This window comes from Tinamus guttatus, unplaced genomic scaffold (genome assembly GCF_059628265.1).
Source record: "Tinamus guttatus ecotype Peru unplaced genomic scaffold, ASM5962826v1 Tinamus_guttatus_pri_ptg000459l, whole genome shotgun sequence".
Lineage (NCBI taxonomy): Eukaryota > Metazoa > Chordata > Aves > Tinamiformes > Tinamidae > Tinamus > Tinamus guttatus.
The window spans coordinates 3,589,438-3,605,551 of record NW_028288993.1 but is presented as its reverse complement, the minus strand read 5'-3'; the positions used below and the strand labels follow the sequence as shown (position 1 = coordinate 3,605,551).

The 16,114-nt window shown below is 40.6% G+C and overlaps 1 protein-coding gene across 1 annotated transcript in view; it reads right to left on the bottom strand.

Moving 5' to 3' along the window:
* PPIL2 (peptidylprolyl isomerase like 2) overlaps positions 1-16,114 on the bottom strand; it is a 71,091-nt gene that overhangs the window by 14,867 nt on the left and 40,110 nt on the right. The window contains exons 13-14 of the mRNA XM_088532327.1: positions 10,549-10,638; positions 8,508-8,541 (exon numbers count right to left, since the gene is read on the bottom strand). Of these exons, the coding sequence (XP_088388453.1) occupies positions 8,508-8,541; positions 10,549-10,638 (124 nt within the window). The remainder of the gene's footprint in view (positions 1-8,507; positions 8,542-10,548; positions 10,639-16,114) is intronic.

The window sequence follows — 16,114 nt, the reverse complement described above, 5'->3', positions numbered from 1 at the left end:
CATGTCCTCGAAATCACTGTTTGCAACCGCCGAAACAATTCGGTGTCCCCACACTGCTATCAAGTGTGGCAGAGGAGACTTATCAACAGCATTATACACAAAAAATACCAGGAATTTAATTTTTACTGCTGCTCCATCATACTTTTTTTTTTTTTGACACACACACACACACACAGGAAAAAAACAAACCAAATCAACCAAGCAAACACCATACCATAAAATCTTTAAAGGTGGTTTCCTGACAAAACAAAGAACAAAAAATTATCAGTTTAATTATACTCTGGATATAGCATTGCTTAAAGAAATAAAATACAAGGGAGATGAATTTTTTTCATAGAATTAGCTAAGAATATGAACTATAAGCTCAGACGCTTAACTCCTAGCTAAACAGCTATGAATGAGAATATCCATTCCACCAAATTAGAGGTCAAAAATGAGATATTTTGGACAAGGGGCCTGGATGATGTACACAGCTTGATAAAACTTTGCATCAGCCTCAGACCCAGCTTTCCAAGACTGATTTCCTTTCTCTGGCTGTGGATAGAAACAGGGTCTGCGAGACCTCTCCTCCTGGCTGTCATTTTCACATTATTTATGACAGTTCTGACATTTTCATTTTCACTTTCCTCCCGGATCATTCTTCATGTGAAAAAAGAATGCTGAGATGAGTCATAGTTTTACAGTCAACTTCATAATCTTGTTTGACAAACCATGAAAAATATTTCACCTTAGGACAGTATTAAAAATAAAACAAACACAACTACCCAAACAGGCAACACGACTGGTCCATCTGCAGAACCGACTCGGGAGCCGTCTGGAGCAGCTGACTCGCCTGCAGAGCAGGTGGTCAGTAAAGGATCCGCTCTGCTCAGCGGCTCTTTGCACCGTAACGCGCAGAAGCAATTTGATGATAGGGCTGCACAGGCAGGCAGCAAATAACGCAGAGGAATCAAACAGGCTCCTGTGTGGAAAATCACAAGTGTTTACCAAATGAGAAAAGGGTTTTAGATGATCCCACCAAAATGAAGAATCGCAGATGGACAGTTGCAAATGCAAGTTGACCTTGACGAGCAGGAAATTTTAGAAGAAACGGACCCACTTAAAAATCCAATTAATCATGTTAAAAAGACCTATTAATATGTTGACTGTTGCCTGCTCTGCAGCCTGATGAGAGGCAGCAAAATGGGACAAACCCTATAGGGATTTTCTGTAATCAGGAGTAGAGAGGGAGTAATTACATCAGCAATCTTTGGCTATTGAATATTTTAAGATCAAAAAAATTACATCAGCTTGATTCTGCACAACAGTTAATGGGTGAAAGGAACATGGTACAGCTGCACTTAGCTCTGCTGTATTGAAAACATATCCAAGGACCAGCTCTTCCAGCCAAATCCAAAGAGTTCAACCTATTAAAAAAGTCTTAGCAGAAGCCACTCATTTTCTTTGCTAACGAAGCTGCTGTTGTGTTCCTATTTGCAAAGAGGCCTTTCCTGCACAGCGCCTGCCTTGCTGCACAGGAGCAAGGCTCTTGCAGACCTGCACATAACCAAGTTAGGCTGTTTTGAGCCATGATGACCTGGCCTAACCTGGCAGCAATGAGGACCAATTGCCTCCAGGACCTGAATGATCAGTCTCTAGCACAGCTGAATCTTGTTGCACCTCAGTAAGAAACTTAATTCCACTTTCCCTAAGAAGAACAGGTAGTTTCACTTCAAAGGATCTCTTTGAAAGAACTTCTAATTATTTGCAAGGCAGATGCATTTGCTATGAATCCTAAACCAGAGCAGAAATGGTTGTCTAGACGTTTTCAGATATGCTGCACACAGGAACGCACCAACCGAGACGCTGCGGAGTGGCAAGTGGCCCAACTCCTGAGCCCATTACGCCCTTCATATACTCTGAGCAGCTGCTGGAATCAGAGCTCTGTCAAGTCGCTGTAAGAGGGAGAAATCAGCCCCAAAGCCCTGGCTGGTCAGAAAAATAATCCAAAGACAAAGCAAAAAATTGTGAATGAGAGAGTCTCCCTCTGGCAGTAGCAACCAGACTCAAGAGCTTGCAGACAGCAGCAATGAGCTACGGTTTTCAGGTTTTGGAAAAATTGTTCTCACGATTTTGTCTCTGATCATACCCCGAGGGCCAGAATTAATCTCATCCGTACAACGGCGTTGCTCCATTCCAGCTCTGTGGAAAACAAGGGCTAACGTTTCAGAGGAGCGGGTGCTGCTCCCGCTGCCTGCCACGAGCTGCTCCCAGGCCGCTCGGCCTCCCCGAGGGCGGCAGCGGGAGCCATGGGGCCCGGCAAGGCCTGGTAGCGCGGGGAGAGCACGGCCCGGGAACCAACGGGGGCTGCTAGTTCTGTCGTTCTAAAGAAGAAAAAAAAGGAAAAAATAAATTCTCTCTACATTAAAAATAGCAGGAATGGACTGTTTGACAAACTCCTGCTAACCCCTGGGATTGTGCCAAGCTTCAAGCTTCTGCCTGAAGCAGGACCAGACACAGCAAACTAGAAGATGGTGAGTTAAATGTATGTATTTTTTTAATTACTGAAAACCAGAATCTCTTTTGCTCTGAAGATGAAGCCCAGACACCTGGTAGTCACTGGCGTGGCAGCGTAGCGGGGCCCAGCACTGGCTTTTCCCATTTCTGCATTTTGCTCTCTCTAGTAGAGTTTGGCGTAAACTTGGAAAATCAACTCAAAACCTCTGAAAAAATGCTTATAATTCGGAGGGGCTCTGGAGGATTGAGCAGATTTTCCTGCATTTGTGCTCAAACCTGCTGGGCGGCGGGCATGTGCCATCCTCCTTGTTCACTGTGTGCAGGATGGAGACTACCGGGCACGGGATGAAGAGGAGGAGGAGGAGGAATAGCCCTCCTGTCTACTTCAGCTCTCTAATTTTACACTCCCTGTATATTCCACAAGGAGAGGAAGCTGCTTATATATTTCCCATATTTTCCTCTGGGAGAGCACACGCCACCATTCACTCCCTATTTACAGAGCTAAGATGATTTACCATTTTAATGGCTACCAGAGCGGCAATACCGCAGGTGAAGCACAGTTAGTTACTCGCTCTCATATCCACAGCTTGTGCTGATAGCAAAAAGGTGGATTGATCTAAATTGACATCTGGAGCAATCACACACTAGAAACTACAAAGAAAAAAAGTGACATATTCAGACCGGCTTGCAAATTGCAACACCTTACTCTTTGGTAGTCTTCATTTTTTCTAAAACCATTTTTGTTTTCAGAAAGTTTTTGTTTGTTTAAATCCCAGACAACTTTACATTTCTTGATTTTTTTTTTTTTTTTTTTTTGCCAGGAGCTGGGAGATGTATCTCAGGCCTCAGAAATGTAATATTGCATGTAAAAGCCAGGTGTGGGCTGGGAATCATCACTCATGACAGTTGTGAATTTAAAAAAATCCTTCCTTTTTTTGGCATAAAAATTGCTAAGCGGTGGAAAGGAAGTGGGAGGACTCTGATTCATAAAAATGACGGCTTACTTTCTGCAATTTTCTTCTTGTCACTTGGAACAACGAAGAACATAATAACATCTGACACTTCTACAGAGCTTTCCAAGTGAGATTCTTGAATCATTTTGCAAATATGAAAGGCTTAGCTCAGCCGGTGAAGAGAGGTAAGCACTTCTCTCAGATAAGAGGACAGACTGCTTTTAACCCGGTGGTTAAAGAACATTCATTTTGTTCATCTCACCCTGCCCAGTGGGTTTTCAGAGGGGCTGCAGTTTAAAAGGAGCACACTGCTACGTGGAAAGGTCTCACCCTGCCCACTCTGCTAAGCAAAAATCAACACCACAACAGGCTTCCTGAAACTGGGTGCATTTCAGGAACCTTTCTGGCTAAGAAAACACGTTACCAAGTCTGTCCACAGCCCCTTTGCTATGAAGGGTTCAGAGGAGGGGAGGAAGTACTTCGCTAGCTCCAACCCAAACGCAATTCCCATCTACTGGTGGTATCTGCCCTGGACTGCCACAGCTATTACAACCCGTCCTCCATGCCCTGCAGGGTTCACAAAGGCGTAAGACACACCCAGGCCAGCACAAAAAATCCACCAACAGGTTCAAGTGAGAGCACCTGAAATATTCCTGCACCTCTTTAAAAATGTCATGGCCCTATGAATAGTTCTCCTTTTTTTTTGTACAGAGGGTTTATGATATTAAACCTATTTTTCCTTCATGCAAATTTTCTTCTATTGTTTGGAACACTGAAAATACAGAGCAGCTGTTCCCCTTGCACTAGCATGAGCTAGACAGAATTACTCACAATGTTCAACCACTTAGTTGTTATGAACAGCAGGAAAAGAAATACATCATAAATGTAAAATTCATTTTCAAATAATTAATCATTACAAAGAATGACCATGACTCAGCTGATTGCTCCCAATACTGCCTCTCTGGGTGGTTATTTTGTTAAAGAAAAGAAATAAACTGCTGCAGCACAATAACATCTCTCCCCGCAATGTTCTTCTGAAAATATTAAGTTCAAGGCTACAGCAAATTAGTTTGGCCCTCCAAAGAAGTATCAGCCTGGGACTGTATACCTAAGTGCTCTGGCAACACAGCTCTGCCAGCTCTGCCAAGCTACTGGAAACTCTGCTCCTCACTTTTTTCCTAGTATGGTATCTCAATTGCAGATGCCACACACTAATTCCTACCCTCCTCCCATCCCAAGGTCAGCTCTTGAGTACCAGAAATTACTGGCCTGCCCATGCATCACTAGCCACAGCTCCACTAATGACAGACAGCGACTCAACGGGGACACAACTGCATAACCAGCTTGGCATTTTACATTCGTGAAATGAGTCCAGAACAAAAGCACATTTATCCCTGTAAGCTGAGCGCATAGTTGCAATCTATATATGCATGATATGTAACCTTCAGTCATGTAGCACCGAGCGTGCCCAAAGCCACCCCGGGGCTTAGCTAGCAATGGAGTGGGTGATCACGGAAGCATCTGGGTGGTGCAACCATAAACCTGACACCTGCTGCTGAACAGGGGACGAATGTCAGATGACACAGGCCAAATGGTGGGCAGATTTCTGAACAAGTCTATTCTGGCTCCTGCATTGAAGATTAGGGATAAGTAAATAGATATAACAAAATAAAAATATATACAGGCTTAATGCGCTGTCCACATATCACTTGTAGGTGTTGAAAGCCCCTCCAAATCCCTAAGCCAGGGAACTTCAGCTATGGAAAAGGTCCTTTGTGGAAAAGGAAACAAGAGGTTCATTCTGTCTGAAGTTTTCCTATAAAAGGCTCTAAAAGAAACAATTCTTACAGTTTTAAATATACAGATTTAAAGGATAACCTCCAGCTAGTTTTTCCCATTACCAACTGAAATATCTGGAGAGCAGGGGAAAAAAAGAGTTTTTCTCAGGTATTACAGAAGTCAAATTATTGACTCCCACAAGCCTCTAAAGACCATTAAACCTCTATGGTCTTTTTCACTTTACAAGATGCATCTGTTTTTTTTTTTTTTTTAATAGTGAGTCAAAGATACATTAAACTCCTTCCAGCTACCAGAAGAAATCCAAAAGGGAATTTATACTGCAAGACCTGCATGAAAGAGGTATGAAGTACTGAAATCCCGCGCATTACTCCAAAACTCATGCTAATTCTGGTGACCACGCCAATAATTTGCAAACTACTTGCAGCCATTCCCTGCAAATGGGCCCACAGTTTCACATCTCTGGAGGCCAGGGGCACATCCCTTCTCCTGGTGCCTGGTGGAACTTCTCTCTGGCCACACCGCTGCAGAGAGAGCAGGGAGCTGGACATACGTAGGCTAGAAATACTGGAAATATTTCAGTTTGTTTATTCAGAATTGGCAGAATAATCCCACAATACTCTTGAATACCTTACAACTAATGTTCCCCCTGCTAAATCCATAATGAACAAGTTCTTCCTTGTGCTGTAGGCAGGCTTGAATACAAATGGACTTAAATATTCACAGTATTTAAGTCACCCAATCCTCACCAACTCGTTAATTTGTAGAAGCAAAACAGAGATTTTGTAAGGGAACAGCATTCACACTCCCCTTCCTTCTGTCAATTCTATAGTTAAAAATAAGTATCCCATTTAGTAGCAAACTTGTCTTAATGATCTAAAGCTACTATTTGTCTGACTAATCTCAAGTTCTACTATATACTAGTACTATTCTACTATACTAATACTAATCTCAAATTAAAGGAGAGAGGAAACATTTAGTTGTCTTCATGGCTAAAATTCAAGCATTCTTTTCTGCATTTACAATCTTCCAGGGTTCCTAGAATTATCAGACGACAGCCTGTCACTTACTGTCTCCTGCTAAAATCTAAGTCTGCTTTCCCTCCTACGTATCCAGGACAAAGCAATTACAGAAATGACACAGTTTCTCTCTATAATAGGGGATAAACTTCCTCTGGAATGTTGAAAAATGACTTCCAAAGCACTTCCATTTTTTTCTATCCATGACCCTATTCATTTTCAGTCAATCCCTCCCTCCAGCATATTCCTCTAATATTAAAATCTGCATTTATCTTCTAAATTTCCTCGACAACACTGTCACCGTATGAATCCTAGATCCAGATTCCACCTGTTATTTTTCCCATCTCCTGTGAAAGGGGAGATGGGAGGGTTTCCAAGTTTCTATCCCAATGCTCCTTTCCAGCACCAAGATAAAACATTCAGCAAAGTTGATCAGAAGGTTTCAAAACTGTATTTTGAAAGGCTGTATTTGCACATCACTGCCTGGAAAGCATTTAAAGAGGTGTTGTTATTTGCTCACCAACTGTTGATCAGAAATGCTTTGTAAAACCAGTATCACACATGTGAAGACAACACAATTGGGTAAGAGCACAAAATACTGACCAAATCAGGCTGACAAACACGTTACTTTGTGAAGTTAATGTTGATTCAGATGTGCAAGATCTACCTATCCAATAATCAGGTACTTACTATTGTAAGGATTGAGGAAGGATATTTAAAATTCAGTGCTGTTCCAAAAACGAAACTCATTCAGATCCAAAAATGAGCACTGTATCCCCTGAACTCTGCCATTACCACAAACAGTCTCTAGAATTCTGCAACACTGTCATACTTACTTGGGTCTGAACTGACCACTTCCTCAGAACTTAACAGTCTTTACAGATGCCTACAAGACACTTGCTCTGCAGGATACACATATTCAACTAAGATGACAAAGAGGGAGATGAGATGGAAAAAAACTAGACATCAGACATCATTAGACTCCTTTTTATTAAAAAAAAAAACAGAATGTGCATGAACTCATCCGCATTTTACTTCCAACTTGCTTTTGGAGTAGAAGTGGGTCTTGACCTCCAATGCAGTTGCACTGCCAGTCAGTGATAGGTCTCTCCTCTGCCAACTGTTAATTGTACTGTCTTAAATAGTTTTACCATTTGCACAAACAGAGACAAGAAGAACAGCAGCCAGTTCACTTCCATTTCCCTAGCAAGTTCTGCACTTCAACCTATGAGGGTGAAAGGTTTCTGAATCAACTCATTAAGTGTCTCTAGTCTCCCGACACCTCTTTAATTTCTCATTTTAAAAGATGTTCCTAATTATGTCTTTTGGGATTTCAATCAGTACTTTCCTTCTTAAAAAAAAAAAAAGAATTCTTTTGACAATCCAAGCAGACACAGTAACATTGCTTGTCAATGGGCTTTTGCCATCAAAACTCGGATACATTAACCTTCTCAGCCAGCAGTCGCATACTAATATTATTTATAAAGTGACAAATGTTTAGGTATTTAACAAAGGAATCTGTTTTGGATGACCTGCAAGCACACACACAAGAATACAGTGCTTTTCCATGTAAGTTGCACATGATGAAATAGAATAAAAATGCATGGACCATCACAGGATGGTGGCCATGGGAATGGGTAATGCCCCGAGCATCCTTCAACGCACACTAAGAAGCAGCTGTTATGTCTCTCAGCCTTTTCTAATATAGCTCTAAGGAAGAACACTAAGACAGAACAAACAGAAATAGGGAATGGTGATCTCTAAAAATCAGAAAAAGAGAAGCTTAGGTATTACAAAGCAACTAGTTGGGAGAAGAGATGGTATCTGGACATTCGCTAACTCAGAGGCAGGTCTCTAACTTTCAAATTCAACGCTCAAAATCAGCTTTGCATGACTGTTCCTTACTTTGCTCTTCACCCTAGAAAAGGCTGGCTCTAAAACATTATAGTTTTTATTTATTTATTTTCTGGAAGAAAAAGAAAGCAAAGCTCCAAAAAGAATTGTACATGGAAGACTGCCTAAGGTTTAGACTGAGAATGTATGGGATGGAATTTTAAGCATAGTTCAAAGTGCCACAAAAGTGTAACTATAAAACTGAACCTCTGCTTTGGAGAAGAAATGTTCAGTAAGTACTACAGGTCATCAGAGAATTTTATTCTACAAAGTGGCTTGGAAAAGAAAAAACAGTACCAAAACTGTGCATAAAGCAAAAACAGTTTGTTTAATTTAAACACAATCTTACCTGTTCCTGTTCCAGTTGGATCACCTCCTTGGATCTGCAGAATTAAAATAAAAATAATTGTGGTACATATATGTGTGAAAAGTATTAAATACAAGCCATAAAAACCAACTCTGCTCAATTTCTTCCTTCTGTATTTTGTCACATTGACAAGTCAGCAACAAGGAAACCATTACTACTCATTTGGTCCTTCTTTTATCAATTGGCTGTCATCTCCTACATGACTCATCTAAGAGTAGAATGACAATTTCATGAAAATAATAGGTCTCTTGTGGGTAAACAGGGAATAAAAACAATCTCAAATGGGTTAACCAGATCATCCTTTCTATCAGATGCTGGGTCCTAGCTTGCTTGGTGATACATTGGCTTTGAAGCCTGATAAGGGTTTACAATTTGTTACCAATCCTCCAGATGATGGAAAGGCAGGAAATGGGATATGAGATATTTGCTATATTTGTATCTATATTTCTCAGTATCTTCCTCATTATCTGTAGTGGGAAAAATTCCCACGTGAAATCGTTCTTTCTGCAACAAAACTTAGCACTGTACATATATATGTATATACACACACACATATATATGCAGGATGTACAGAAACATTATTCTATATTCTAATGCTATTAGGAGCATGACATGAGAAGCTTCACAGTGGTAGCACACAAGCACAATTTTAATTGTGAGTTTAACTATGAACTGAGATACACAGTGCTGTCAAAAGAAGAAAGCTTTTTTTAGGATGACAGGATGGAATGTAACATTCAATGACGTCCCCTGAAAGACATGCACTGCCTCCAGGATCAAGTTGTTAATTCCTTTGAAAAGAAGTTACAGAACAGCTACAATATCCCAAGCTGCCAGAACAGTACCTATGTAAATAAAGGTTGTCTTTCCAGGACTTCTGAAAGGCTGCAATAGCAGTAAGATGCATCAAGAAGTCATCTCCTAATAAGATCTGACAATTGTTTATACAAAGCTAAAAATGTACTAGAAAGGCCATTTACTTGGTATGCTGAGTCACCAAATCTAAATTTCAGTTCCAAGAATTAACTCTCCTGGTACAAAGCTTGTTTCTTCAGACTACCAAAATGAATTAGTAAATGCAGCTCCCCTAAACTGTTGCTGAAGGATTAAAGCCTGGTATCTTCTAAACAGATATGTTTATAAAAGCTGATGTGTGCTCATAATAGCTGATTAAATAAAGTCCAGTGATTTAAATTTATACAGCATCCATCCCAATGCTATGTGCAATCCGTTCCAAATTCAGCCTCTTGTGCATGGTACTTGTGGTAGAACTGCTCTCACACCCAAAGCTGAACAGATGCTTAAAATGAAAAGGAAGTCAGAATCTAAACTCTTCACCCCTGCAAGATGGGATTTGCTCATATGAGGACATCTTTTCCATCAGCTGTGCTTGATACTGTACATAAACCAGTAGGTTAAACTGTGTAAGGTTTACAGTTACATATTGAAAGCTTAAGTCTTTGACTACCAAAGCCAGCTTTCTGGTTCACTATGTGCTCTTTAATCCCCTACAAACAAAGCCTAGGCACTTAGTCCCAGATCACTTTCAGGAAAGGATGATCTGATAATACCCAACTACTACAACCTGAACAGAAATTCAGCTGTTTTCTAAAGCCAGATTTCATCTGAATGGAATTTTAATAGGCCAAATATTATTTATCCAAATGAGCATTTCTCCTTCTTGCTCCCTCTCTCCCCTTCTGTTCAGCTAGGCACCTACCCACAGTTTGGGGAGGATAACATGGGTCTTGCCAAGGCAACGACTCTCAGAAAACTTAGTCTGGAATGCCAGTGAAAGCACTGCTAAGCACAGGGATGCTCCAAGTGCTAACAGTAAGCAGAGACAGTTGTTAGTAAGAGTAATAAATACAAAGTTAATAAGTAAGGACAATCTTTCTGTAGGTATATTTTTAATATACATCTACTGAAATTTTCATGCATGGAAGGGACTAACAATTAAACTAAATAAATATTTTGAGGACATCACTTATTGTGTATTATACAGGGGTTGTGCAGTACTTACCACAAAATTACGAATTGATCTGTGAAAAATTGTTCCATCGTAATAATTTTTCTTGCATAGTTTGATAAAGTTTTCACATGTTCGAGGAGTCTGAAAGAAAAACAGAAGTTTTACTTAGGCAGTATGTTTAGACAACCAAATTGGTCATTAAATCTTTTACAAGAATCACTTTTCATGTGTGTACCTTACACAGAATCACATATGACCTCTGAAGAGGAGCAGGTCTTCCTCTACAGAAAAAATGTAATAAAGTATAATGGAGAGACGCTCACTCTGCTGAATAAACCAAACATAGACCTCCCAGCCAAGGCAGCAGTGCTGAACTTTTTCCAGTAATGTCATTTTCACAAGAACTCCCAGTAGATACAACGATGGCGAAAGCTGGAAAGCTCAGAGACATCCAAGTAACAGAGCCAGAAGTGCATCTTAACCCTTTTCCAAAAGAAGACTTAAACCACCCGAAAAGTTACTTCCCAGAGTAAGAAAGAACCTGACTTCTGTGCTCCGCTATTCCAAAGTGAAGACGCTGAAGGCAAGTGGGAGAGATGCATGGGGCCCTGTTCAGCATGTGGAACTAGAAACAGGACTGGTCCCACAAGTCCCTGTTTTGAAAGTTGGTTCATTTGGGGGAGTGAATGGGGCAAGAGGGGACAGTGGCAGAGGTGGAGCAAGATAATTTGTTTTCAAAAATCTAAAAAGATCAGAGACTCAATATACTGCCCATTTCTCACTTGCTTTTACAGTGTAAATTAAAGCTGCTCATTCGAAATTAGCCATAGCATTCAAACAAGAGCTCTCAAAAGCTTTGCTGTCTATCCTAACTATCCTGTACAGATTCTTCTCTCGGCAACACTAAAATATCTTTACATGTACAAATGCAAGTACAAAACACATGTAGAGAAACAACATGGTTTCTACATTTGGGCATATCTCCTAGCCCCACTTGGATCATATGCATAAATATGATCCAATCATATGCATGATCATGTGCATAAATATGATCCAATCTTGTAAATAAATTCAGCTAACTAATCTGAGTTGTTGCAGGCCTTAACAATGTCCTTATTGTGGTATGTGACTGCAAGGAAAGCGCCAGCACGAGTCACAGGGTCTGAATCAACACACACAAGATGTGGAGCCTCCTTCTCAAAGTTCCTGATTCATTTTGCACTGACAGGACTTCATGCTCGGTCTGTACCACTAACCTGAAAACTGCAGAAAGACACAGAGTGCCTGAGCCATTCAGCTTGAAGTGGCTCGGAAACACAAAAATGAAGCCCCTGGATCTATTTCAAAAACAAGGTAAGTCCAATTACAACCACTCAAGGGTGAAAGAAGCTATATCCTTTTAAAAACACATCCATTCAAGTACTCACCTTCAACAATCCAAAACTTAAAATTTCTCCAGTATGTCCCCATCAGAGGGGGGACATTAGTTACACTGAAAAGTCCCATAATTATCCAAATGCTACGTATCATTGCAAAATGGGAAATAATTCCTTATAATGATTCCCTCTTAATAATTTCACACAGATACAGAACAAAGTTATCAGCTATTATAAACAGAAATAGAAAAAAAAGTAGTTCTGAAGAATTCTTACACTAACTCTAATCTCAGACTTCCTATAAGATTTATTACTGGTTAAAAATGGTAATGGTATTTGGTTCAGTGACACTTAGGAATGTATTTTTGCAACATCCCTGCAGCAACTTTTAAGTAAACAATTTAATGAAAATTGCTTCAAGGACTAGTGTTTTCACAGTTTTTTGTTTTTTGTTTTTTGCAATGGTTTTAATGTTTACAGAAGATGTGAAAATTTAAAATTTTATTTGAACTGTGTGTACATATATGTGTATATATATATACAAAAATACTTGAAATTTTTCTTTGTATATAACATTTCAAGTAAAATTGAAGCTCTGAAAAATCATTTGTGGAGAGTATGTTTCCCTTATAAAAATGACATCAGAAGTTTTGATCCTAATGTAGTGCTATTAATTATCACTCATGAAAAATGCCAGCAAGGATAGAATTAGTGTTTAAAAAATTTCTTTATGAATCAGAAATGGAATCAGCAGCTTTTTGCCTGAGGCTTTTTATCTCATGAGAACCAAACACTCTTTGGAGACACACACAGTTAATAAGTTCTCTGGGGGGAATATAGCAACCTGTAATTAATTTTTTAAGAAAAAAAGTGAAATAGGCAAATAAAAGAGTCCCTCAGCAATGCCTACCAAACTGTTTAAAACTTGCACAATGTTGATAACCGTATACAGATTTCTTATTGCTTTTAAAAACATGATTTGTAAAATATACATCAAGAAAAAAAAAAGCCTTTAGTATTTTTTTTTTTATGTAGGACCTATCTGAACCCTTCTCTCAAAATGGATCTCCTAGACACAAGCTTTTCATATGCAACTGCTGAAATATATGTAGTATAAGTGTAATTACCATGCTATTGCAAGGTGTTCTTTAAATAATTACCACCAAATTGGTTCCCATGGTCACTTCATGCATCATATAGCTACATTTGGCAGGTAAACAGTTCCTTCGCATCGTAAGCATTACCTTTTATGGTGCCTTTTAATAGAGACACAAGTAAAAAAAGTTTGCTTTAAATCAGAATAAATTCCAGTTTCAATCATGTAGTTCATCTGGGCTATCTGGCTCAAATGATCTGATTTAAATCAGAGCAGTTAACGTTCTTTTCAAATCTCACACCACTAAGCACATTTCAAGGACTTATTTTTCGGCAGCATCCTGTCCGAAGCAAGAGAGAAAGGCTGGAGGTTGGAGGGGAAGGTGCAGCTCCTCAGAACGAAGTTACTTCTGTGTTGATGGTATAAACACAGACGGTCTTTGAAGTCTTTGTACCAACTACAAAGACTGATGACAAACACATATGAACAAAAATGCCTTTGTTATTTGAGCAAGAGTTGGTGGAAGAGGCTGGACAAGTCGCCTTGGGACACAAATCATTCTGCTCCTTCAGCAACCTCCTCCCCACCTTGGCATCACACCAGTCCCCAAGGAGATCCTTGGGAGATCCCAAGGACATGGAGAGGCCGTGAGCGCAGCAATAAAGCTACTTATCCACCACTGACTCCGGGGTCTCTCTCCTCTGGCTGCTCTCATTTCGAATTGACAGCAGCAACAGCAGTTCACTTCTCTCTCTTCATTCTTTGCATTAACTAGGAAATGCATTAAATTATTTTCATCTGCCCACAGTGACTTTGACATACAGTCAAGAAAGTCAAGGTGAAAATGCCACCTCATTTTGTGATCCTGCATTTGAAAGCCAGCAACAGAAAGGTTATTTTTTAAAATCTTCTGCAACAGTTTCTCACAAGGATGCAGTGATACTTCCAAGAAGACAAATGTATAAATTATGGAAAGCTTTCCTCTCCAAGGAGAGTGGTTTTTAAGGATGGTCTTGAGGGATCCTCCTTTACGTACAAATGAACTCAGTGCCTCTGTACAACATCCTTCACCTTATAGACATTCCTGCTCTCCTCAGGTGACAAACGATCAGACAGATATCCCTCAGTTACACTGAAACAAGTCTCCTGCCACCGCTTTGCTCCCCATTTATTTTGCAGATGCAGATGCATTTTGCAGTATGACTGTGAACTGTCTTTCCACTGTTGAAAATTCACATGCAAAACAAGTGATGAAATTTTATTAAACCCTTTGAGACAGAAAACCAGAAGAATACTTATCTCAGAGGAAGACCCAAACACTTTGCCTGTCTCATAGGCACATAAATATAATGGGGAAATAGCCCAATGGCTTTCTAATTACATTTAAGCTTCCATTTAGCTAGTATATTTAGTAGGGAACATGACACAAACACCGGAACTCTAATAGCTACTAGCATGTATAAAATTACAGAACTTAAAAAAGACTGATCCTAAGAATTAATTTGCAAATACAACAGGGACAAGGGGCTGATTGTAAAGCCATGGATATCAGCAAAAAAAAAGACACTACTGTTTTGGAAAATATGCAGTTTTTATCTTGTTTCACTTCTCGGTATCAACTGGGCTGATTTTGTTTCCCTTCTTCCCGAAAGGTGCGACCTCGAACATGGCAAAACTCATCTCTGCATCCTACTGCATTCTAGGGCAGAGGATAAAGACCAAGCAAGCCATGTGATTTCTCACTCCATAGATGTCCTTCCTCATCAGCAAAACCGGGTTGTTACAATTGTAAAAGTTAGTTCAAAGCAGCACATTTACTGGAGAGCTGCAGAGCCAGCCCGGGCGCAGGAGGGCCCTGCGGCCCCTTGTTGCCAAGGTGCAGCCGATGGGAGCGGAGCGGAGCTTGGGCCTCGTTGCCATGACTGCAGGAAGAGCTTTACTATGGGAAGAGCTAATCATTTCAAAACGCTCCATCCCTGGAGGATCTGTACGAACCTTACAGAGAAATTTCACACCGAACATCCAGGAGCTGTCATTTGCACATCTGCATAATTTTCTTGTGCTAATTCCATGTTCCATCCTTTCTTTCCACCTTGCTGAATTGGTGTAACTGTAGTTGCGCTAAAATGCAGAGCTATAATACATGCCCATTCACCCTAGGTTTCAAAGCAGAAATAATCTGAAATAATGAGACGCTGGCTCCTCATGAATTAAAATTACATTTTCTGTGCTACAGCCTTCATCTTATCACACAAATGCCAGAATCCCGCTACTAAGAGGCATGAAGCAGTGATGGAAATTTCTAAGGCTTCAGACTAAGCCTGCATTTTTTTTAAAATGTAGATCTCTTAAAATGCAAAGCAGATTTTGTTTTGCTTTAGTAATTTACTATTTTTTCTAACCTTTCTGCATTTTCAGTCACGCAATTGTTCATTCTAGCAACTCTTCCACAGCATGAAGTATAGGGAGATGTCTTGGTAAAACTTCAACCCAGTTCTGCCCATTACTTCTCATCCCTAGACCTCAGAGCTGACCCACCAGGAGAGCAGCTCAGCTTTACTCAGGGCTTAGCGAGAGACCCTGTTGTTACAACTGTATAACGGCAGGTTCAGAAATCAGCACCCATCAGGTCCAAGTATTTGTTCCCCCAACTAAGCCACCAAAAGAAACTGACCACAAACATCTCCAGGGCATTTCAGCAAAGCACGGCACTGAGAGGCAATTTAAACCACCCTATTTCACTTTGCACCAACGTCACTAGAAATACACTCCATTCCTGCCTCGGAGCAAAAGCACAAGAAGATCCAAACCACATGCAGCCGCTGCGAAAGCACGTCAGGTTTTGTGGGGCAGCCCAGACAGCTTCCCGCAGGACACACATGCATCCCGGCTCCCTGCCCCTGCCAGCTCCGGCAACACATCCCTGCGTTCCAGAGGGTTTGATCCGGTGACAGGCTGCAATGCCAAATGCCAACAGCCGCTTACTGTGGCTCCATTCGGAACAGACAGTGCGTGTAAGTGACACCAGCCTTGCCAGTCTGATCACACAGCGTGCAGACACCTGCGGGTCACGCTGTGATGTACGATCAGAGCAGCGCCGTGCCGGGGAGACGAAAGCGCTGGGGCACTGGGGGTAAAGCACTTT